This window comes from Melospiza melodia, chromosome 25 (assembly GCF_035770615.1).
Source record: "Melospiza melodia melodia isolate bMelMel2 chromosome 25, bMelMel2.pri, whole genome shotgun sequence".
NCBI classification, from domain to species: Eukaryota; Metazoa; Chordata; class Aves; order Passeriformes; family Passerellidae; genus Melospiza; species Melospiza melodia.
Window position 1 is genome coordinate 5,535,008 of NC_086218.1, and position 24,327 is coordinate 5,559,334.

A 24,327-nucleotide genomic window follows, 5' to 3' on the forward strand; every position below is an offset into this window, starting at 1 on the left:
TTGATTAAAGAGATCTGTAAATCTCATAAAGAATATGGTCCACACAGTCCATATTTCCGTGGCCTTTTAAATTCTGAAGTGAGTAGGACTGTAGTGATTCCACATGATTTAAAACAGCTTTTTTCCTGTCTCATGACCTCCACGGAATTTAAATTATGGGAAATAGCATGGAAACAAATGCTGAATGATGCTCTCCCAGGCTTGCATGCTGATCCAAACACAGCCAAAGACAACAGTGGTAACCCTATCACCATTGAGCACCTCTGTGGTGAGGGCCAATGGTCTTCTCCCTCGATCCAAGCTACTGCAATTCCTGCAGAAACACTCGAGAAAGTAAAAGAAGCAGCTGAAAAAGCATTCTTTTCCCTACAACCTGAGGGGCCTTTTGAGCCCTATAGTAAAATTAAACAGCTACCATCAGAGCCTTTTTTGAAATTTGTAGAAAGGTTAACTAGAGCTATTGAAATACAAGTTAAAAAAGAGAAGCTAGGGAAGCAGTTTTAGAAGAAATGGCATTTACAAATGCAAATAAACAGTGTCAAGCAGCAATCCTTAGCCTTCCTCTTCAACCTTCTCCAATCATCAAAGATATGCTCCTAGTGTGTAACAGGAAAGTGCCTCTGATGAGTGTGGCTGAAGACACCAGACCAAGGCTGCTGCCAAGACCACCTCAGCGTGTCGCCGTTGCCAGCCCTGCGCCTTTCCCCTCAGCACAGCAGTACCCTGGGCAGCAGCGGAGACCAGCAATGGTTGAGCCCACAAAACCATGGCTGCTTTGTAACAACCTAGGGCACTGGAGTAACCAGTGCCCCCTGAAAAGGGAATTTGATGAATTTAGAAATGGCAGGGGAGGAGAACTACAAGCCCTCCCTGGGGGTCAACAACAATAAAAAAACTGAAGAGCCAGCCCCGGCCTGCCAGGCGCGCAGACACAAAAAGAGCAGGTCAAGGGAAGAAGGGTAGCAAAACAAATCAAGCGCGCGATAATATTAATGTTTGTGTAAGTGAAGCACGTGCTTCAAAGACTGTGTATGATTTAGGTGATCCTGTGTTAACCACGTCTTCTGTCAATGAGCCTTACAGGTTGCAGCTGACTGAGTCACTCCATCTGGAGGACACTGATTGGCATTTTGTGTCTGTAAATCCTGAACAGAAAGGTACTTGGAACCGAATTCGTTGTAAGTACATCGTCATTGGGGACACCAAATACACACCACAAGAGATCAAAATTGCTCCAGGAATGACAACATCAGATCCTGAGCAATTCGTTCTCGGCCTGCATTGTTTCCACCCACCCTTGTTTCTTCCCAAGGGACAAATTGTTGCACAAGCTATCCCTGTGCCATCTTTACTTCAAAATATTAAAAAACAAGGGCCCACAGTCGCCCGAGTACAAGTTATTGGGAAAGACAAACCCAAATTATGGTGTAATGTCAGTGGGGGTGGGGAGTCTAAACACATTGAGATGCTTGTAGACACAGGTGCAGACTGCACAGTAATTCCAGTACAAGACTGGCCAGCACATTGGCGTTTGCAAAATGTTGCCGGTCACCTTCAAGGTGTAGGAGGTCTGCAATTGGCAAGACAATCCAAAAGCATTATTCAATTTCAGGGATCAAACGGACAATTGGCAAATATCCGTCCATTTGTGTTGGATTATTCGGAACCTTTGTTAGGGAGAGATTTAATGGCCCAGTGGGGTGTCACAATTGATATTCCAGACTCTCCACAGCATATCTGTGCAGCAGTCACTGAACAACAGCGCCCCACCCAAAAACTGAAGTGGAAAACAGACAAACCAGTTCAGGTGAAACAGTGGCCGCTCAGTAAACAAAAAATAAAGGTGCTTGAGGAACTAGTGGAAGAGCAACTAAAAAAGGGCCACATTGTAGAGACCATGTCCCCATGGAACTCTCCAGTGTTTGTCATCCAAAAAGCTGACAAAAAGAGATGGCGGCTCCTCTGCGACCTCCGACAACTTAATAATGTAATTGAAGATATGGGTTCTCCCCAACCTGGTATGCCATCCACAACAATGCTTCCCCAAGATTGGAAATTAGCTGTTATTGATATTAAGGATTGTTTTTTCCAAATCCCCTTGCACCATGACGATGCACCGCGTTTTGCATTCTCAGTTCCTTCTATTAATATGGAATCCCCTATGAAAAGGTACCATTGGACCGTTCTCCCTCAGGGATTAAAGGTATCTCCAGCTATCTGCCAGCAGTATGTGTCTTCCCTGCTTTCCCCAGTACGTGCAGCCGCAGAGAAGGCCATCATCTATCATTATATGGATGATATCCTTGTGTGTGCCCCCAATGATGATTTACTCACACATGCGCTTGACCTAACGATCGATGCATTGATTGTTGCAGGGTTCGAGCTCCAGGAAAAGAAAATTCAAAAGATGCCACCTTGGAAGTATTTGGGCTTAGAAATTGGAAATAGGACCATTGTTCCTCAAAAACTAGAAATCAATCCAAAGATCAAGACCCTTGCGGATGTCCACAAGTTGTGTGGGTCTTTGAATTGGGTAAGAGCATGGCTCGGTCTGACTAATGAAGACCTTGCCCCTCTTTTCAATTTATTGAAAGGGGGAGAGGACCCAGGTGCTCCTAGGTCTGTTACCACAGAGGCACGGAAAGCTCTAGAAAAGGTTCAGATTGCAATGTCCACAAGACAGGCCAACCGATGTCGGCCTGACCTGTTATTCAAATTTATCATCCTAGGTAAGTTGCCACACCTCCATGGAATTATTTTCCAGTGGGAGGAAAAACAAACACCGAAGGCAAAGAACACACCAATAAAGGACCGGGACCAGAGGGACCCTCTCTTGATCATAGAATGGGTTTTCCTCAGTCACAAAAGGTCCAAGAGACTGACAAAGCCTCAGGAGCTGGTAGCAGAACTGATCTGAAAAGCAAGGACCCAGATCAGGGAGTTATCAGGATGTGATTTTAAGTGCAGTCACATTCCAGTTGAGTTAAAATCAGGTCAAAATACTATGAAAATACTGGAACAATTGTTTCAAGAAAATGAAGTGTTGCAGTTTGCTCTGGATTCCTACTCAGGACAAATTTCGGTAGCGCGGCCCGCTCAGAAATTGTTCGAACAAGATGTTCAATTTACCTTAAAACTGAGAAGTGCTCTAAGTAGGAGACCTTTAAAAAAGGCTCTAACTGTCTTCACAGATGCATCTGGGAGGTCCCACAAGTCCGTTATGACTTGGAAGGATTCTCAAACCCAGCAGTGGGAGACAGACATTGCTGAGGTGGAAGGTTCACCTCAGGTTGCTGAATTGGCTGCGGTTGTTAGGGCTTTTGAAAGGTTCTCAGAGCCATTTAATCTGATTACAGACTCTGCATATGTGGCAGGAGTAGTATCCAGGGCAGATCAAGCAATACTGCAAGATGTGTCTAACATCACACTTTTCAAATTGCTCTCAAAACTGGTAAAGTTAGTCACTCACCGAGAGCAGCCATTTTATGTGATGCATGTCAGGTCACACACTGACTTGCCAGGGTTTATCGGTGAAGGCAACAGAAGGGCAGATGCTCTTGTTGCACCTGCAGTGATGGCCACTCTCCCAAATGTTTTTGAACAGGCAAAAATCAGCCACCAGCTTTTCCACCAAAATGCACCTGGCCTGGTTCGTCAGTTTAACATCACTCGAGAACAGGCCAAAGCGATTGTGGCCACATGCCCAAATTGCCAGCAACATGCGCTCCCTACAGTGAGTATGGGAGCAAACCCAAGGGGACTGAACAGTTGTGAACTGTGGCAAACAGATGTAACACACATACAGTCTTTTGGACGGCAGAAATATGTTCATGTTAGTGTAGATACCTTTTCTGGAGCAGTCTATGCTTCTGCCCACACAGGAGAATCATCTATCAATGCTATTAAGCACCTCTTACAGGCTTTTTCTTTCATGGGCATCCCCAAGGAGCTGAAAACTGATAATGGGCCTGCTTACAAATCCAAGGAATTCGGGATCTTCCTGCAGCAATGGGGAGTAGAGCACCAAACTGGCATCCCCTACTCCCCTACAGGTCAAGCCATTGTAGAAAGAACTCACTGTGATATTAAAAGAGTCCTGGACCAGCAACAACAGGTTCTGAAGGTGGAACCTCCCCACATCCGGTTATCCAGGGCGCTGTTCACAATCAATTTCCTGAATTGTTCTTTTGACAGCCTGAACCCACCCATCCTATGCCACTTTGGGGGGAGCAATCATAGGTTAATAAAAGAAAAACCTCCAGTTTTAGTAAAGGACACTGAGACTTGGAAAATGGTGGGACCTTACAAATTGGTTACTTGGGGACGTGGATACGCCTGTGTGTCCACCCCCTCTGGTTTAAGGTGGGTTCCTTCCAAATGGGTAAAGCCCTATGTTGCCAAGGTCTCAGAGAAATCCACAGAAGCACCCCAGGTTGCTCATGCTGCCTGGAGAAGAAAACGCCGCACGTGTTCTCTGGAGGAAATTCCATTTAAGCCTCCTATCTGGAATAGTTTATATGTTTGTTTCAAGTTTTTGTACCAGTTTAGATCCCACTGTTCGTGTGTAGCCTCGAGACACCATGAGACCGAGCCTGCTTCTCGTCCTACTCGTGATCATCCCACCTGTGACCTCCTGCATAGTTCCTCAGCCCAAACCGCATATGGACTACCTTGACAAAGGCTCCCGGACATCAACAGAGAAACTGACAACTGGCTGAATGGACTGTTCAAAAGCTGGGGACTCTCGGGCTGGTTGGGATCTATTCTGAAAACTGTGTTTTTACTGCTGTTTATTTTAGTTATTGTAGTTTACAACATTGTTTTTGGACTAATCAAACGCATGGTGCTCAAGTTAATTTCCAGCTCATCTCCCCCTCCTGAAGTCTACCATTTGGAAGCCCTCAGTGCTCCAATAGATGACCTGGAAGCCTCAGTGGAAAACATTGACCCTCATGGAGAGGAAGAACTGATTTACCAACCATGGTTTGGCAATCATTCTGCACCACAAACATAGTTCTCTTCTTTTTAAACAAAACTAGGGGGAGATGTGGTGTGCTGTGATGTCCCATTTTGGCCTTCCAGGTCACTTCCCCAGGTGTGCCTATACGTCTATCCCTTCCCCCTTGCCCCCATGCTGAGTGAGTCCTGTCAATCAGGCTGAACATTCCAGCAAGGCGTCGTGTGGTTGGTCAAGTTTAAAGGATGCCCCTATGCCCAGAGGTCATTGGCCTGTCTGGGTGTCATCTTCCCCTGAGACCCTGCCCCTCTCACCTGGTTGGTGGCTCACCTGTACCTCCCCTCCCCCTGTCCCTGAGCTTAAAAAGGTGATCAGACCATGCGGCCGGGCACTGTTGGAGCATTTGCTCACGTTCAGACCTCTGTAACCATGGAATAAACCTCTGGACATTAAACCCTCCAGCAGAATCCATCTCCTTTTTCTCTTCACCATCACCTGAAGCTATTCCTCCTGAGGAAATGGGGTCCTAACAAGCCTGGACTTGTTCAGTGCCCAGCTGCAACCACCAGCAAGCCAAGGTATCTCTGGGGTGATACACCGCAGTTGCTGCCTTTGGCCCAGCAGCAAGGGTCAGACTGGCCCAGGCACAATCTAACTGGTAATATTGGGAGCCTTTTTTTCCAATGGGGGACCACAAAATCCTCTCAAAATCCCTCAAAAATCCCTTCAGAGACCTCAAAATTCCCTTAAAATCCTGAAAATTCCCTCAGCGATCCCAAAATCTCCTAAAAATCCCCCCCAAATCCCCTCAGAACCCCCAAGATCCCTTAAAAATCCCCTCAGGAACCCCAAATCTCCTCCAATGCTCCAAAATTTCCTCAAAATCCCTCAAACTTTTCTCAAAATTCCCCCAAATCCCCTTAAAGACACAAAATCCCCCCAAAATCCCCCCAAATCCCCCCAAAAATCCCCCAGGGACCCCAAAATCCCCTCAGAAACCCCAATATCGCTGCAAAACCCCTCAGGGACCCCAAAATTTCCTCAAAATTCCCTTAAAATGCCCCAAAATCTCAACATTTCCACCAGGGACCTCGAAATCTCCTCAGAATCACCTCAGAGACCCAAAATAATCTTAAAATGCCCCAAAATCCTCTCAGAGACCCCAAAATCTCCTCAAATTCCCTCAAAAATCCCCTCAGGAACCCAAAATCGCCTCAAAATCTCCCAAAATCTCCTCAAATTCCCCTCGGGAAGCTCAAAATTAACTCAGAGACCTCAAAATTCACTCAGGCACCACAAAATCTCCTCAAAATCCCCTCAAATTCCCCAAAATCCCCCAAACTCGCCTCCAATTCCCACATTTCCCCAAAAATCCCCTCAGAAACCCAAAACCACCTAAAATTTCCCCAAAATCCCTTCAGGACCTTCAAAATTGCCTCAAAATCCCTCAAAATTTCCTTCAAATTCCCCAAAATCTCAAAATTTCCACCAGGGACCTCAAAATCTCCTCAAATTCCCCCCAAAAATCCCCTCAGGGAGCCAAAAATCTCCTTAGAATTCCCTTAAAATCCCTCAAAATCTCAAAATTCCCCTCAGGGACCCCGAAATTAACTCAGAGTCCTCAAAATCCCTCAGGGAGGCCAAAATCTCCTCAGAATTCCCCAAAATCTCCTCAAAATCCCCAAAATTCACTCAAAATCCCCTCAGGAAGCCAAAATCCCCCCAAAAACCTCCTCAGGAACCCAAAATTCTACAAAAATCCCCTCACGGACCCCAAAATCTCCTCAAAACCCCTCAAATTTTCCCCAAATCCCATTAGGAACAGAAAATCCCCTCAAAATCACCTCAGGGACCCCAAAATTCCCTTAAAATGCCCCAAAATCCCCTCCAAATCTCCAAAAATCTCAAATTCCCCCAAAATCCCCTCAGGAGCCCCAAAGTTGCCACAAAATCCCTCAAAATTTTCTTGAAATCTCCCAAAATCTCAACATTCTCGCCAGGGCCCCCAAAATCTCCTCAAATTCCCCCAAAATTCCCTTAAAATCCCCCAAAATCTGCTCAGGGACCCCAAAATCCCCTCAAATTCCCAAAAAATCCCCTCAGGAACCCAAAGTCTCCTCAAATTCCCCAAAAATCTCCCTGAAATCCACTCAGAGACTCCAATATTTCCCTTAAAATCCCCCAAATCCCTCAGGAATTCCAAAATCTCCTCAAAACCTCATGAAATTCTCCTCAAATCCCCACAAATTCCCTCAAATCCCCAACAAATCCCCTCAGGAACCAAAAATCTCCTGAAATTCCCCCAAAATCTCCTCAAAACCCCCTCAGGGACCCCAAAATGTCCTCAAGATCTCAAAATTAACTCCAAATCCCCCTCAGTGCCCCAAAATCCTTCCAAAATCCTCCAAATTACCTCAAAACCCACCCGAAATCTTCTCGAAATCCCACAAAATTTCATCAAAATCCCATCAGGGCCCCAAAAATCCCCTCAAAAATCCTTCAAATTGTCTCCTAATCCCCTCAGGAACCCAAAATCCTCCAAAAAACGCTTCAGGGACCCCCAAATTCTCCTCAAAATGCCCCAAAATCTCCTCACAATCCACGAGCGACACAAAAAAATGCCTTGAAAACCCTTCAAAATCCTCCCAAATCCCACAGGATCCTCCAAAATCCCCTCAGAAACCACCCAAAAACCCCTGAAGGGCCCCAAAATTCAGGCAGGGAGGAAAAAAAATCGAAAAATCCCGGAAATCTCCCCTTTGCCCATATAAGGAAATACCGCCAGGCCCGGCCGCTTTGGCCCCGCCCCCTCTGGGCCCCGCCCCTTTTACCTTTTATGGGTTGCCCTCAGCGCCCCCTCGGGCCCGGCTCCGCCCCCAGCAGCCAAAGCTCCGCCCCTCGCCGAAGCTGCGCCCCCAGCAGCTAAAGCTCCGCCCCTCGATAAAGCTCCGCCCCCAGCAGCCGAAGCTCCGCTCCTCGATGAAGCTCCGCCCCCAGCAGCTGAAGCTCCGCCCATCTATGAAGCCCCGCCCCCAGCAGTTGAAGCTCTGCCCCATCAGCCGTAGCTCCGCCCCTCGCCGAAGCTCCGCCCCTCGATGAAGCTCCGCCCCCAACAGCTGCAGAAGCTCCGCCTCTCGCCGAAGCTCCGCCCCCATTAGCCGAAGCTCCGCCCCATCAGCCGAAGCTCCGCCCCTCCATGAAGCTCCGCCCCTCCATGAAGCTCCGCCCCCAGCTGCTGCATAAGCTCCGCCCCTCGCCGAAGCTCCGCCCCCAGCAGCTGAAGCTCCGCCCCCATCAGCCGTAGCTCCACCCCTCGCCGAAGCTCCGCCCCCAGCAGCTGAAGAAGCTCCGCCCCTCGATGAAGCTCCGCCCCTCGATGAAGCTCCGCCCCTCGATGAAGCTCCACCCTATCAGCCGAAGCTCCGCTCCTCGCCGAAACTCCGCCCCTCGATGAAGCTCCGCCTATCGCCGAAGCTCCGCTCCTCACCAAAGCTCCGCCCCCAGCAGCCGAAGCTCCGCCCCTAGCCAAACCTCCGCCCCTCGATGAAGCTCCGCCCCTCAATGAAGCTCCGCCCCCAGCAGCCGAAGCTCCGCCCCTCACCGAAGCCCCGCCCACCGCCGGCTCTGCACCGCCTCCAGCGAGGCCTCTGAGGGGGAAACGGGGACCCCAAAATTTTGGGGTGAGAAGCCCCGAATTTGGGGTTTAGGGGGAGTCTGGGACCCTAAAAATGGGGAAGGGACCCCAGATTTGGGGTTTGGGGGCGTCAGGGACCCCAGATTTGGGGTTTAGGAAGGGTCTGGGACCCTAAAAATGGGGAAGGGACCCCAAAATTTGGGGGTGAGGACCCCAAAATTGGGATTTGAGGAGAGTCAAGGACCCCAAATTTGGGGTTTAGGGGTGGGGACACCAAATGTGGGGTTTGGGGGGGGTCAGGGACCCCAAAATTAGGGAGGGGACCCCAAACATGGGTAGGGGCCCCCAAAATTTGGGGTTTGGTGAGTCCTGGGACCCCAAAATCGGGTTGGGGACTCCAAATTTGGGGTTTGGGGAGGATCAGAACCCATATAAATGGGGAAGGGACCCCAAAATTGGGGTTTGGGGGGGTCTGAGACCCCAGAATTGGGAAAGGGAGGGTCAGGGACCCCAAATTTGGGGGTTGGGGGGAGTCAGGCACCCCAAAATTGGGGGAGGGTCCCGAGAATTTGGGGGTGGTCACCCCAAAACAGGGGTTGGGGCGGGGTGGGGTCAGGGGATCCCAAATTTGGGGCTTTGAGAGGGCCAAGGATCCCAAATTTGTGGTGAGGACCCCAAAATTGGGACTTAGGGGGGTCACGAAACCCCAAAACTGGCGCGGACCCCAAAATTTGGGGGTGGGGAGCCCCCGAAATGGAGGCTTTGGATGTAGGAACCTTTGTGCTGGGGCCGAGTTTCCGGCCGGACGCACCGAGGCGCTGCGCCGTTTCCTGTGCGTCCGCAATGGCGTCCCCCAGGCCCTGCAGGGCCCCCGGCCGAGCCTGGGCCAAAAACGGCCCAAAATCGACAGAATTCACCCAAAATTCACCCAAAATTCACCCAAAATTCACCCCAATGTCCACGAGAGTGTGCCCAGGGTTCTCACGATGCCCAAAACTCCCAGAAAAATGGAAAAAAATCCCACAAAAAAAACCCCCAAAATTCCACCAAAACGAGGGTTAAAATTGGCCCAAATCCACCCGAATTCACCTCAAAATTCACCCCAATATCCCTGAGAGTGTGCCCAGCGTCCTCATGACGCCAAAAGCTCTCAAGATATTGAGAAAAACTCCAAAAATCCCCCAAATTCCACAAAAACGAGGCACAAAATGGACCCAAATCTGCCCAAATTCACCCCAATATCCCTGAGATTGTGCCCAGGGTTCTCATGATACTCAATATTCTCACAAAGTATCGAGAAAATCCCACAAAACCCCCAAAATTCTACAAAAATGAAGCTCAAAATTGACCCCAAATCCTCCAAAAAATCTCCAAAATCCCCCCCCAAAATCCACAAAATTTCCCTAAAAAAAATCCCCAAAACCTCCCCGAAAAAATCCCAAAAAAATCCCCCTAAAATTGCCCCACAAAATCTCCCCAAAATTCCCCCCGAAATTCCCAAAATGCCCCAAAAATTCCCCGAAAAAATCCCCCAAAATTCCCCCCTAAAATTCCCCAAGATTCCCTGAAAAATCCCCAAATTTCCCCTAAAAAATCCCACCAAAAAAAACCCCCAAAATTCCACAAAAATGAGGCTTAAAATTCTCCAAAAAAATTCCCCGAAAAAGATCCCAAAAATCCCCCCCAAAAAATCCCTGAAAAATCCCCAAAAAATCCCCAAAACTCAAAAAAACCGACGCTCAAAATGGACCCAAATCTGCCCAAATTCACCCAAAATTCACCCCGAAATAATCCCCAAAATTCCCCCAAAAACTGCCCCAAAAATCCCCAAAATTCCCCTAAAAAATCCCCAAATTGCCCCAAAATTCCCCACAAAATTCCCCCAAAATATCCCAAAAAAATCCCCCAAAATTTTATAAAAACGAGGCTCAAAATGGATCCAAATCCCCCCAAAAATCCCCAAAAACTCCCCAAAAAAATCCCCAAAATCCCCCTAAAAATACCCCCCAAAAAACCAAAAATTCCACCAAAAATACCCAAATTCCCTTAAAAATAAAAAAAAATTCCCCCCCCCAATCCCCAAAATTCAAACAAAAAAACGAGGCTCAAAATGGACCCAAATCCTCCAAAAAATCCCCAAAATTCCCCCCCAAAATCCACAAAATTTCCCAAAAACTCCCCAAAAACTCCCCAAAATTCCCCTAAAAAACCCCAAAAAAACCCCAAAAATTCCACCAAAAATCCCCAAATTCCCTGAAAAATCCAAAAAAATTCCCCCCCAAATCCCCAAAATTCAAACAAAAAAAACGAGGCTCAAAATGGACCCGAATCCGCCCAAATTCACCCCAAAATAATCCCAAAAATTCCACCAAAAATCCCCAAAATTCCCCTAAAAATCCCCAAATTCCTCCCAAAAAAACTCCCTGAAAAATCCCCCAAAATTCCCGCAAAAATCCCAAAAAAACTCCCCAAAATCCCCCCAAAATTTTATAAAAATGAGGCTCAAAATGGACCCAAATCCTCCAAAAAAATCCCCAAAAACTCCCAAAAAAAATCTCCAAAATCCCCCTAAAAATACCCCCAAATAAACCAAAAATTCCACCAAAAATCCCCAAATTCCCTGAAAAATCCAAAAAAATTCCCCCCAAAATCCCCAAAATTCAAACAAAAAAAGGAGGCTCAAAATGGACCCGAATCTGCCCCAAAATAATCCCAAAAATTCCCCCAAAAATCCCCAAAATTCCCCTAAAAAATCCCCAAATTCCCCCAAAAATCTCCCTGAAAAATCCCCCAAAATTCCCCACAAAATTCCCGCAAAAAATCCCAAAAAATCTCCCCAAAATTTTATAAAAATGAGGCTCAAAATGGACCCAAATCCTCCAAAAAATCCCCAAAATTCCCCCCCAAAATCCACAAAATTTCCCCCAAAAAAATCCCCAAATTCCCCCCAAAAAACTCCCTGAAAAAATCCCAAAAAATTCCCCACAAAATTCCCCCAAAAATCCCAAAAAATCTCCCCAAAATCCCCAAAATTCCACAAAAACGAGGCTCAAAATAGACCCAAATCCTCCAAAAAACTCCCAAAAATTCCCCGAAAAAAAAATCCCCAAAATTCCTCAAAAACTCCCCAAAATTCCCCCCAAAAATCCACAAAATTCCTCTAAAACATCCCAAAAAAACCCTAAAATTTCCCTCAAAAAACCCCGAAATTTCCCCCAAAAAGCCCCAAAATTCCCCCCCCAAAATCCACAAAATTCCTCTAAAAAATCCAAAATTGCCCCAACAAAAATCCCAAAACTTCCCCAAAAATTCCACCAAAGATCCCCCCAAAAAAACCCCAAAAATTCCCCAAAAAATCCACAAAATTCCTTTAAAAAATCCCCAAAAAAACCTAAAATTCCCCCAAAAAACCCCAAAATTCCCCCTAAAATTCCCCAAAATCCCACAAAAATGAGGCTCAACATGGACCCCAAATCCTCCTGAATTCACTTCAAAATTCCCTCAAATATCCCTGAGATTGTCAAAAAAATCCCAAAATCTTTTCAAAAATTCCCCCAAAAATCCTGAAAAATCCCAAAAAATATCCACAAATCCCCCAAAATTCCCCAAAAATTTAAAAAAATCCCAAAAATTCCCAAAAAACCCCAAAATTCCCCCCCAAAATCACCCAAAATTCTCCCCAGAAATTTTCCCAAAAAATCCCCAAAATTCCCCCAAAAATCCCTTTTAAATGCCCCAAACTCCCCAAATCCCTCCCAAAATTCCCACAAATCCCAAAAAAAATTCCCCAAAAATTCCATTTCGCCCACAAAAAAAATCCCATTTCAAGCTCCAAAACTCCCCTGGACCCCCCAAAATTCCCTCAAATCTCCTCCAAAAAAATCCCAAAAAATCCCCCAAAATCCCAAAAAATCCCTTAAAATTCCTGAAAATTCCCCAAAAATCCCAAAATTTCCCCAGATCTGAGGGAACCCCCCAAATTTTGGGTTACCCACCCCAAATGTGACCCCAATTCCCCCTCAGGTTTTGGGGTCCCCCCTCACCTCCAGCTCCTGCAGGTGCCCGCACCTGAACCCCGAGTTAAGGAACAATTTGGGGATCCCCAAAAATCTCCCCTTCAATTGAAGGTTCAGCCCCCAAATTTGGGCACCCCCACCCCAAATTTTGGGGTTTCCAGAATTTTCCATCCCAGGAACCCCCAAAATTTCGGATAGAAGCGCAGATTTCCTCGAATCTTCTTTGCGTTCCTGCGGGGAGACCCCAAAAATTCCGTGAGGGAAGAACCAGGAAAAAGAGCGGGAAAAGCGGCGCGGGGCGTGATGGGAGCTGTAGTTCGGGGGGTGTGGGCCTGCAATGATGCTCTATGGGCGGCGCGGGGCATGATGGGAGCTGTAGGCTTGGCTATAATGGCACTCAGTGGGGCGCGGGGGATGATGGGAGCTGTGGGCTTGGCTATAATGAACGCAATGGGGCATGGGGGATGATGGGAGCTGTAGGCTCGGCTACAATGGAACTCAATGGGGCGCGGGGGATGATGGGAGGTGTAGTTCGGGAGGTGTGGGCGTGCAATGATGCTCTATAGGCGGCGCGGGGCATGATGGGAGCTGTAGGCTCGGCTATAATGGAACACAGTGGGGCGCGGGGGATGATGGGACCTGTAGGCATGGCTATAATGGAACTCAGTGGGGCGCGGGAGATGATGGGAGCTGTAGGCTTGGCTATAATGGAACTCAGTGGGGCGTGGGCGATGATGGGAGCTGTAGGCTTGGCTATAATGGAACAAAATGGGGCGTGGGGGATGATGGGAGCTGTAGGCTTGGCTATAATGGAACTCAATAGGGCGCGGGGGATGATGGGAGCTGTAGGCCTGGCTATAATGAAACTCAATGGGGCGTGGGTGGTGATGGGAGCTGTAGGCTCGGCTATAATGGAACACAATGGGGCGTGGGGGATGATGGGAGCTGTAGGCTCGGCTATAATGGAACTCAATAGGGCGCGGGGGATGATGTGAGTTGTAGGCTTGGCTATAATGGAACTCAAAGGAGTGTGGGGGATGATGGGAGCTGTAGTTCGGGAGGTGTGGGCCTGCAATGATGCTCTATAGGCGGCGCAGGGCATGATGGGAGCTGTAGGCTTGGCTTTAATGGAACTCAGTGGGGCGTGGGGGATGATGGGAGCTGTAGGCTCGGCTATAATGAACTCAATGGGCGGCGCGGGGCATGATGGGAGCTGTAGGCATGGCTATAATGGAACTCCGTGGGGCGTGGGGGATGATGGGAGCTGTAGGCTTGGCTATAATGGAACTCAATGAGGCGCGGGGGATGATGGGAGCTGTAGGCTCGGCTATAATGAAACTCAATGGGGCGCGGGGGATGATGGGAAGTGTATTTCGGGAGGTGTGGGCCTGCAATGATGCTCTATGGGCGGCGCGGGGCATGATGGGAGCTGTAGGCTTAACTATAATGGAACGTAATGAGGCGCGGGGGATGATGGGAGCTGTAGGCCCGGCTATAATGGAACTCAATTGAACGCGGGGGATGATGGGAGCTGTAGGCCCGGCTATAATGGAACTCAATGGGGTGCGGGGGATGATGGGAGCTGTAGGCTTGGCTATAATGGAACTCAATGGGGCACGGAGGATGATGGGAGCTCTAGGCTTGGCTATAATGGAACTCAGTGGGGCGCGGGGGATGATGGGAGCTGTAGGCTCGGCTATAATGGAACTCCGTGGGGCGTGGGGGATGATGGGAGCTGTAGGCTTGGCTATAATGGAACTTAATGGGGCGCGGGGGATGATGGGAGCTGTAGGCTCGGCTATAATGGAACTCAATGGGGCGCGGGGGATGATGGGAGCTGTAGGCTCGGCTATAATGGAACCCAATGGAGCGCGGGGCATGATGGGAGCTGTAGCCTTGGCTATAATGGAACTCCGTGGGGCGTGGGGGATGACGGGAGCTGTAGGCTTGGCTATAATGGAACTCAATGAGGCGCGGGGGATGATGGGAGCTGTAGGCTCGGCTATAATGAAACTCAATGGGGCGCGGGGGATGATGGGAGCTGTAGGCTTGGCTATAATGGAACTCAGTGGGGCGCGGGGGATGATGGGAGCTGTAGGCTCGGCTATAATGGACTCAATGAAGCGCGGGGGATGATGGGACCTGTAGGCTTGGCTATAATGGAACTCCGTGGGGCGTGGGGGATGATGGGAGCTGTAGGCTTGGCTATAATGGAACTCAATGGGGCGTGGGGGATGATGGGAGCTGTAGGCATGGCTATAATGGAACTCAATGGGGCGCAAGGGATCATGGGAGTTCTATGTGCACGTCCAATTAGGCCCAAAGGCGCGCGGGGGATGATGGGAGTTGTAGACTCAGTTATAATAAAACCCAATGGGGCTCAGGGGGTTATGGGATTTGTATGCGCGCATCCAATGGGGCCAAATGGGTGTTGCGGGGCATGATGGGAGCTGTAGTTCCGGAAAGCATCTCCGGCTCCTACCCCTTAAATTTTGGGGTCCCCTTTTAATTTTGGGGTTTTTTCACCCTCCTGAGTTTTGGGGTCCCCCCTCACCGCTGGTTCCGGACGTGGCTGGTGACATAGTCCTAAATGGGGGCTGTGGGGCCGGAGCAGAGCCTGCAGGAGAGGGAATTGGGGCACCCCAACATTTTGGGGTGACCATAAAATTCACCCAGAAACCCAAAAATCACCCCCAGGAACCCGAAAATCACTTCCAGGAACCCCCAAATCCACTCAGGATGCCCTAAAAGGGACCCCAAAACCCCTTGAGGAGCCCTCAGTGGAACCCCAAAATCCCTTCAGGACCCCAAAACGGGACCCCAAAATCCCCCCAGGACATCCCAAATCTTCCCAGGACCCTACTAAGGGACCCCCAAATACCTCCAAGGGGACCCCAAAACCTCCCTAAGACTCTCCTAAAGGACCCCAAAACTCTCACAGGACCCCCAAAAATCTCCCAAGGACTCGGCAAGGGGACCCCAAGTTATCCAGGACCCTCAAAGCAGGCCCAAAACCTCCCCAAGACCCTCTAAAAGGACCCCAAAACTCTCTCAGGAGACCCCACCAAAACCCCCCAGGACCCTCCAAAGGGACCCCAAAACCCCGGCCTCCAGGGAGGCTCCACCAGGAGCTGGGTGGTCTGGGCATCTGTGGGTGACAGGGGACACCAGCCTGCCAGGGCCAGTGTGGGGCTGGGGAGAGCAGGGTGGGGCCATGGCATCCCCCGAGGACTCACCAGCAAGGCTGAGGGTCGGGGCTGGAAGGGAGAAGGGACAGGGCTGGGTGGGGGTGGCACTGCAGGGAGAGAGGCACAGAGGCATGGGGTTTAGGGGCTGTTGCCAAACAGTCTGTGTGGGGGCACTGGTGTGGCACAGATGTCTAAAGGACAGGGACACAGCAGTCAAGCCATGCTCATGCATGGGGCCCCATGCTGGCACAGGTTACCCCTGCCAGCCCCATACCCACATCCCCATGGCCCTGTGCCCATCGTCGCATTCCAATGGCACCTGGACTCATGGCCCAAGCACATGGTACCGGTCCTGTTGTCCCTGTCCCGACATCTTTGTGTCCCTGTCCCCACAGCTGCTCAAGCTCCAAGGTTCCTTCTGCCACATCCTTGTCCCCACATTCCATCCCGCTGTCCCCACATCTGATTTCTTTGTTCCTGATCTGTGTTCCTGTCCCCAAAGCCACCCCACAACTCTGGTCACACTGGGCTCTGTGCTCTGCTGGCATTGGGGACGTCAGGGGACCCTACAGCCCCCTGATCCCCGCCCCTCTTCATGCCCAGGGTGTCATGCCCGTGCCTGGAGCACTCACCCCACAGGAGCAGCGCCACCTTCCCGGCCATCCCGGTGTCCCCAGCCATGTGCACTGGCTGTCACTCGCTGCTGTGGCCACCGCTCCCCTGGCTGGCAGCTCTTCGGATGAAGGGGAAGGAAGCGAGGTCAGGTCCGTCCCCACGTGCCCTTGGTGGGGGCAGGGTGGCCACAAGCTGGGGACAGGATGGGGACAAGGCTGGGTGGGGCAAGGTGCGATACGGGTTCCCAGGAGTGGGGGGCTTGGTGGGTTTGAGGATGTGGGGATGGGTGTCCTGGGAAATGGAGGTCCTGAGGAGGGGGAATCACTGGGGATGGGGGGGCCAAGGGAATGGGGGTGCCCAGGGCTGGGGGGACTCAGGGATGGGAGTCCTGGGGGAAGGGGGCTCCAGGGGTTTGGGGTCATGGGACGGGGACGCTGGGGGAATGAGAGTCCAGTGGGAATGGGGATGCTGGGAGAATCAAGGTCCTGGAGGAAAGAGGATTTCGGGGAATGGAGAGAAGTGGAGATGGTTCCTTGGAAATGGGGTGCTGGGCCATGGAGATCCTGGGGAATGTCAGTACTGGGATGGGGGTCCCCGGCACGGTGGGACTTAAGGAATGGGGCGCCCATGGTTGGTTTCCAGGACAATGGGGGCTGCCAGGGATGAGCAGTTTCTGGATGGGCACAGGTGTCTCAGCTCCTTCCCTGAATCCCTCAGATTTTGGGGTGACCAAGGACCCAGCACTGCCCCTCCTAGGGTACTCCTTTTCTGAGCAGGCATCACATGGGGGTCTTGGGTACCTCTGCTTCTGCGCCCTCCCCTGCCTTTGAATTTTCCTCTCTTTATTTCTCTTTTTTCCTTTTTTTCTTCACGTTTGTGCCATGTCCCCTCACCCCCGGTTCCTGGCTCAGCAATCCCGGGGAGCACCTGAACAAGGAAGGGGTTGGGGGCACCCAGGGGAGAGGGAAAATGTGGAGCAGTGGCTTCAGGGAGGGAGGGGGAGATTTTGGGGATGGAGGTATTGGGCTGTGCCCTCTCAACACTTTCTTTTTCCTGGAAAAGAAGGAAGAGGCCGTTTGTGCGAAAAGTCAGATGGCAAAAGGGGGAGTTTCTGTCCTGATGGCACATCCAGGAGGGTCCTGTCCTGGGGAGATCCTGTCCCAGGGGGTTACACATCCTGGCATGGGAGGGTCGTGTCCCAAGGGGTGGCTGTTCCAGAAATGTCCCTGCACATTCCTGGCCTGGTGACTGTCCCAGGGGTGGCACATCCTGGGGACCCCTGTCAATGCAAGGCTAGGGCTCAGCCATGTCCCAGCCCCACTGCACAGGGATGGCCATTGCCCAGCCCTGCTCTGCCCAGCCCCAGGTGGCAGCCAGCGCCTGAGGGTCCCCCCTGCCCCCTTGGCTTTGATTCTGCAGCTTTAGAGCTACTGCAGAGGTGAGAATTCTGCGTGGGCGGAAAGGGCCTGCCTGTGGTTTCCTCAGCCCTTAAAGCAGCACAAAAACCCAAAGGGAGCCCAATTGTTGTTGCCTTTGCAGTAGTTATGGGACTGTCTCAGTCCCTTGGGCAAAGGCACAAAATGATCAATTGCTGCATTTCCAGACTGGTTCCCCCACAGCTGCCCCTGCAGGGGCGGTTTCCAGCCAGCCCTGCTCTGAAAACCATCAAAGGCTCTCACAGAGACACTGCTTGGGCTCCCTTTGGCGTTGGTGCTTCTTGCAGGGCTGAGAAAACCACAGGCAGGCCTTTTCCCCCCACAGAATTCTCACCTCTGCAGCAGCTCTAAAGCTGCCTGAATCAAAGCCAAGGGGGCAGGGGGACCCTCAGGTGCTGGCTGCCACCTGGGGCTGAGCAGAGCAGGGCTGGGCAATGGCCATCCCTGTGCAGTGGGGCTGGGCCATGGCTGGGCCCCACCCTTGGATGGCCACTGGCTTCAAGGAGCAGGAGTTTGGGGCCTCCTTCCTGCTCAGGGTTCCATTCCCCAGCTGCTCTTGCTGTCTCAGATCCTGCAGGGGACGGGCAAGATTGGAGAAGTCTGGACCCCTCTGAAGCTGACAAGCTCCAGGACAGGACCCTCTTACCCAGCATGTGTCCTCCCTGGGACAGGATCCCCCCAAGACAGGAGCCACCTGGATGTGCCCCCTAAGGACAGAACCCTTCCACCCCCATGTGAGAAAGGTGTCAAATGGCCTTTTCCTTCTTCTGCAGGAGACAGAAACTGAAAGTGTTGGGGGGTAAAAGCTGCACTCCCCCATCCTCCACAGCCTCCCCAGCCCTCCCTGCAGACCCCTCACCCCTGGGCTTCCCCCACCCTGGGCTTCCCCCACCCTGGGCTTCCCCCAGCCTGTTCCCTGCTCCAGGTGCCGCCAAGGACCACCAAGGCACAAACTGGGGGCTTGTGAAATTGAGGGGTAAAATATGGAAATGGAATAAAGAGAGGGAAAAATCACTGGAGGCTGGGGGACACAGACCCAGAGCAGCTCAGAATCTGTCTGCGGTGACCCCCTGGACACCGGCACCATGTGGGAGTGATGCTGGCTATGGGTCACCCCAAAATCTGAAGCACCCAGGGAAGGAGCTGCAACCCATGGGCTCACCCAGCCACTGCCCATCCCTGGCACCACCATTCCCCTGGGAACAGAAACATGGGACCTCCATTCCTTATGTGCCACTCTCTCTGCAGCCCCCATTCCAACACTGACATTCCCTAGGATCTCCATGGCCCAGCACCCCATTCCCAAGGAACCCCTTCCCGTTCATTCCATCCCCTGCAATCTTCCTAGGACCCACCATTCTCCCATCCCATGAACTCAAATCCTTGGAGCCCACATTCCCCTGGGACTCCCATCCCTGAGTCCCCCCAGGTATGGAGACACTCATTCCAATGGCACCCCCATTGCCAGATATTCCCCCTCCTCAGGACCCCATTTACCAGTGACCCCATTCCTGCCTCCCCAAAACCACCGAGTTCCCCGATCCTGGGAACCCCATGACACATTTTGTCCCACCCACCCATGTCCCCAGCCTGTCTCCACCCTGCCCCCACCAAGGGCCACCTACAAGTGGGGACAGACGTCACCTCGCTTCCTTCCCCTTCATCCAAAAAGCCGCCAGCCAGGGGAGCGGTGGTCACAGCAGCGAGTGACAGCCAGTGCACATGGCTGGGGACACCAGGATGGCTGGGAAGGTGGCGCTGCTCCTGTGGGGTGAGTGCCCTGGGCACAGGCCTGATACCCCAGGGATGGGGAGGGAAGGGGGCACAGGGGAGCTGTGGGGTCCCCTGAGGTCCCCAATGCCAGCAGAGCCAGTCCATGTTACCCACAGTGGACCTTGGTGGGACTGGGAATGTAGGGTGGCTTTGGGGACAGACAGAGGGGGCAGGAATTTGGGGATGGGGATGTGAGGACAGGAATGTAGGGAATGGTACCTTTCGCTCAGGCAGCTTCAGGGATAGGGACAAGGGAACTGGGATGCAGGGACAGAAGGGGACAAGAACAGTGAGGATGTGGCCATGGGGATGGGGTCATGGGGATGGGATCATGAGCTGGTGGAGGTGACCTGGGCCAGCATGGGCTGTGTCCATGGTGTCCTCGTGCCCAGGGTGTTCTCAGTGTCCCCATGTTCTGCCTCAACCCTGGGTGGCCTCGGCGCCCCTGTTCCCAAAGTGTCTGTGCCACAGGGATGTGGTGCACGGGTGGCTGTGACACAGACATGTCCCCCTGCCTGTCCAGACTTTTGGGGACCACCCACACACTTTCCCACAAGAGCATCTGTCCCCATGGGGACAGTTTGGGGACAGCCACCACACCCTCTACCCCATGTGCCTCTGTCCCCATGGTGACACCCCCACTGAGCCCTGTCCCTTCTCCCTTCAAGCCCAGACCCTCGGCCTTGCTGGTGAGTCCTCAGGGGATGCCATGGCCCCACCCTGCTGTCCCCAGCCCCACGCTGGCCCTGGCAGGCTGGTGTCCCCTGTCACCCACAGGTGCCCAGACCACCCAGCTCCTGGTGGAGCCTCCCTGGAGGCCGGCGGTGCTGTGGGACCGGGTGACACTGACCTGCCAGGGCTCAGGGACTGCCGGTGCCACCACCTGGTACAAGGACGGGCAGTATTGGTGGCAGGAGGGACAGGACCGCCTCACTGTCACCAAGAGTGGCACCTACACATGTGACAGACCCGACACTGGGCGCAGCCCTCCCGTGACAGTCTTAGATGGTGAGGGGAAACCTTTAATGATCATGGGGGCCCCAGAGCGGTCAGGGTGGGCTCCATTCCGTGGGTGGCCTCACACCCCTCGTGTGACAAGAGCCAGTCCCCTGTACACAGGGACATCCCAGTGCACTCCAGAGCACCCCAGGGCACCCACATGTCCCCGGTGCTATGGGCACCCACCTCAGAACAGTCTCATCAGTGAGATGTGACCTTCCTGTCCCACAGACCCACTGGTGCTGCAGGTGCCAGCGCGGGCACTGCTGGAGGGGGACACCTTGACACTGCGCTGCCGGTACCGGCAGGACAACCATCTCACCAGGGTGCGATTTTACCGGGATGAGAAGGAAATCAGGGGGTCCCACAGGGGGACCAAGCTGTCCCTTTCACCTCTGCAGCTGCACCACAGTGGCCGCTACAGATGTGAGGGCTTTGTGGGGTCCTGGCAGTCACGGTCAGCAGCAGTGACAGTGACAGTGCAAGGTGAGCACCCACACGGCTGCAACTCCAATATCTTGACAAACCCAAAGCCACTTCCAGTGCACTCAGACTCACAGTCCTCACCTCTCCTCTCCTGCCCTGAGCTCTTCTCGGTCCCAGAGCTGGAGGGTCCGGGTCCCCGTGAGCTCACTGAGGGGTCCCCCCTGACTCTCAGCTGCCTCAGCACCCCCAGCCCCCTGCGGCCCCGAGCCCCCCTCCTGTACGTGTTCTACCGGGATGGGCAGGTGATGGGGGGCCCGCAGGGGTCCCCTCAGCTGCTCGTGCCCACTGTGAGGGTCTCCCACTCGGGGAATTATGCCTGTGAGGTGCGCTCCGAAGGGGGGTCCGTGCACAAGAGCAGCAACCGGCTCCGCATCACGGTGAGCAGTGAGTGTGGGGATGGGCACGGGGAGCCCCCCCAGATGCCTCGGGTCCCCCACACTGCCTGGCACCCTCCAGCCCTCCCTGACGCCTGCTCTGGGGCACCCAACCTTTTCCAGATCCCTCCCTGCCTCCCCCATCCTTTCTCGCGTCTCTCCCCAGGAACCCCAATCCGTTCATGGGTACCCTCATCCTTCCCTGGTGCATTTTCTGTGTCCTGCCATCGCTGCCCCGGGTTGCTCCTAAGGTCCCCCCATTCCTGGCTTGTGTTTCCCTCCATCCTTCGTTGGGTCCCCGCCCTTATCCCTGGGTCCTTCCACCCCTCTCTGAGGTCTCTGCACATTGCCCAAGTCTCACCATCCCCTGCCATGGTCCCCGTACCATTCCTGGTGTTGCCCACCTCCCTCTCCAGGTGTTCCTTCCCTGACCCCCTTATCATCCCTCGGTGTTCATTTCTAAGCCCCCCTCCCCCAATCTCTGCACCCTCCCTCCCCCAATCTCTGCACCCCCTCTCCCTCACTGGAATTCCCCTGCCCCTCCTTGACACCCCCCCGGGTCCTTCACTGTCCCCTGGTGTCCCACTCTCCCGCAGGGGTCCCGCCCTCGGGGGTGTCCCTGTCAGTGCAGCCCCCGGGGGGACAGGTGGCACTCGGGGACAGCCTGTTGCTGAGCTGTGAGGTGGCCGCGGGGACAGGTCCCCTGTCCTTCTCCTGGCACCGGGAGGGCTCGGGGGCACTTCCAGGAACCGGCCCCCACCTGAAGCTGCGCCACGTTGGGGACAATGACAGCGGCCAGTACCGGTGCCGGGTCAGTGACGGGAACAATGTAGCCGACAGTGACCCCCTGAATGTCACCGTCCTGGGTGAGCGGGACCCTCGGGCTGGGGATGACCCCACCCACAGCACCCCATTCCAACTCACCAGGTGCCAGCCCTGTCTGTGTCCCCACAGTGCCCGTGGCCAATGCCACCATCACCCCTGACCGGCTGCCACACCAGGTGCATGCAGGTGACAACGTGACCCTGCGCTGCTCAGTGCAGGTGGGCTCAGCCCCTGTCACCTTCACCTGGCTGCACAATGGGCAGGAGGTGGCCCGGGGTCCCCTCCTGCAGCTCAGGTACATCGATGTGAGACATTCGGGCACCTACCTGTGCGTGGCCACCAACCAGCTGGGACAGGACGGGCACCGCGTGTTCCGGGCACTCAGCCGTGAGCTGGCCCTGGAGGTGACACCTGGCTCAACCTGGATCACAGGTGGGGTCACATGGAGTCACCAGGGTGTTCAGGACTCCTGCAGTTCAGGATGACCCCAGTGTGTCCCCTCTGTCCCCAGCAGTGGCTGTGAATGTCGGCAGGACCCTCCTGTTCCTGCTCCTGCTCCTGGCTGTCATTGGTGGCTGTCACTGGTGGCACCGCCGGGGTGGGTGACAATGGGGGTGACACAAGTTCCTACAGAGACTGGGGGGAAGCCCCACACACTGGGGGCGGCAGTTGGGGCATCACCCAAAGCCTCAGATATGGAGGAAGCTGAGCCCCCAGTGACCTTTGCTTGGGGGTCTTTTGGAGGGTCCTGGACTGTTCCAGGAAGGGCCTTGAGGAACATTGGGGTGACACTGGGATCTCCTGGGGGCTTTTAGGGAGGTGTTGGAGAGTTGTGCAGGGATGTTAAGAGCTCCTCAGGGATTCTGAAGCAGTTTGGAGGCTTCTCTGCATTCCATTCTTGGGGTTCCTTGAGGCTTGAGGGGTGCTCAGGGGGTCAGGGTTCCTGGGGAGGGGGTTGGAGTACCTGAGTGCCTCAGGTGTTCTGGGGCTCCTCAGGGGTGCTTTGGGGTGCAGGGGCCTGGGAGTCCAGTAGAAATCAGTGTCTGGTGGAGGCTCAGGGGTCCAGTGGGCATTTAAAGGTCCCAGGTGGGGTTGGGGCCCAGGGGACCACACGATCACCCCATCCTCTTTTTCTTGCAGCTCTCAGGAAATCCCAGGACAGGTGAGTGGGGAGTTCCAGCCATGACTCTGCCTGACCCCCTCCCCAGACAACCCTCAGACCCCCCCTTATCCCCACAGGAGCCCCTAGAACCCCCTTACCCCTGGAGGTGGGGGAGGGGCTGGACATGAGGGGGCAGGGTGTGACTATGGGGGATGGGTGGGGACATGGACATGTCACCCATGGATGTCACCCCAAGCCAGGTGTCTCTTACTGTCCCCCCCAAGGACCCTTTGGTGACCCACGCAGAGCTGCCAGGACCGCACAGGCGACTGCAGGACACCAGTGACATCCATGGGAACGTGCTGTGACAACATGGGACACTGGGAGTCCCCATCCCATGGCTCCCATGGTGGCCCATCCTGCTTGGGGTGATGGCGTCAAGTCAGGGGGGGCTGCACAGGGCACCCAGTGCTCCCCTTTCCCCCTCCCAGTGCTCCCAGTACACCCATGGCTTCCCTGGCTCCTCCCAGTGCCAGGGGACACTGGACCCATTCCTTTTTATTCAGTCTAAAATGAGGCTGCTTGGTTAAACTGGCAGAGATGGTGTTTATTCAGCTTTGTGGGGCTTTAGGAATGGGATTCTCCAGTTCTGGGTTGCCACTAAAAACAAGGGGCTGCTGCTCCTTTCCCTCCCCATGGAGGCACAAAGATTCCAAAAGTCTGAGACAAGAAAAATTTCCTGAATCAGCAATGAGAGAACAAAACCAACAGCAACAGAAACAAGTCCAAATTGTCACACAAGGAACGATTTCCAGGGAAAGCCACCAACAAAGAACAATCCCCGAACACTCCCCCCCCCCCCCCCCATCATCACGTTTCCTCCACCAGAGGAATCTGGCAGAGCCCTGGACCTTCCTTTCTC

At 53.2% G+C, this 24,327-nt stretch overlaps 1 protein-coding gene across 1 annotated transcript in view; it reads left to right on the top strand.

Annotated features, from left to right (window-relative positions):
• The window catches only part of LOC134429428 (low affinity immunoglobulin gamma Fc region receptor III-B-like), a gene marked incomplete at its 3' end in the record, with an annotated part of 135,223 nt that extends 112,338 nt beyond the window's left edge, over window positions 1–22,885 (top strand). The window contains 1 exon segment of the mRNA XM_063176588.1: window positions 22,815–22,885. Within this exon segment, the coding sequence (XP_063032658.1) occupies window positions 22,815–22,885 (71 nt within the window).
• Window positions 22,886–24,327: the final 1,442 nt, after the last annotated feature.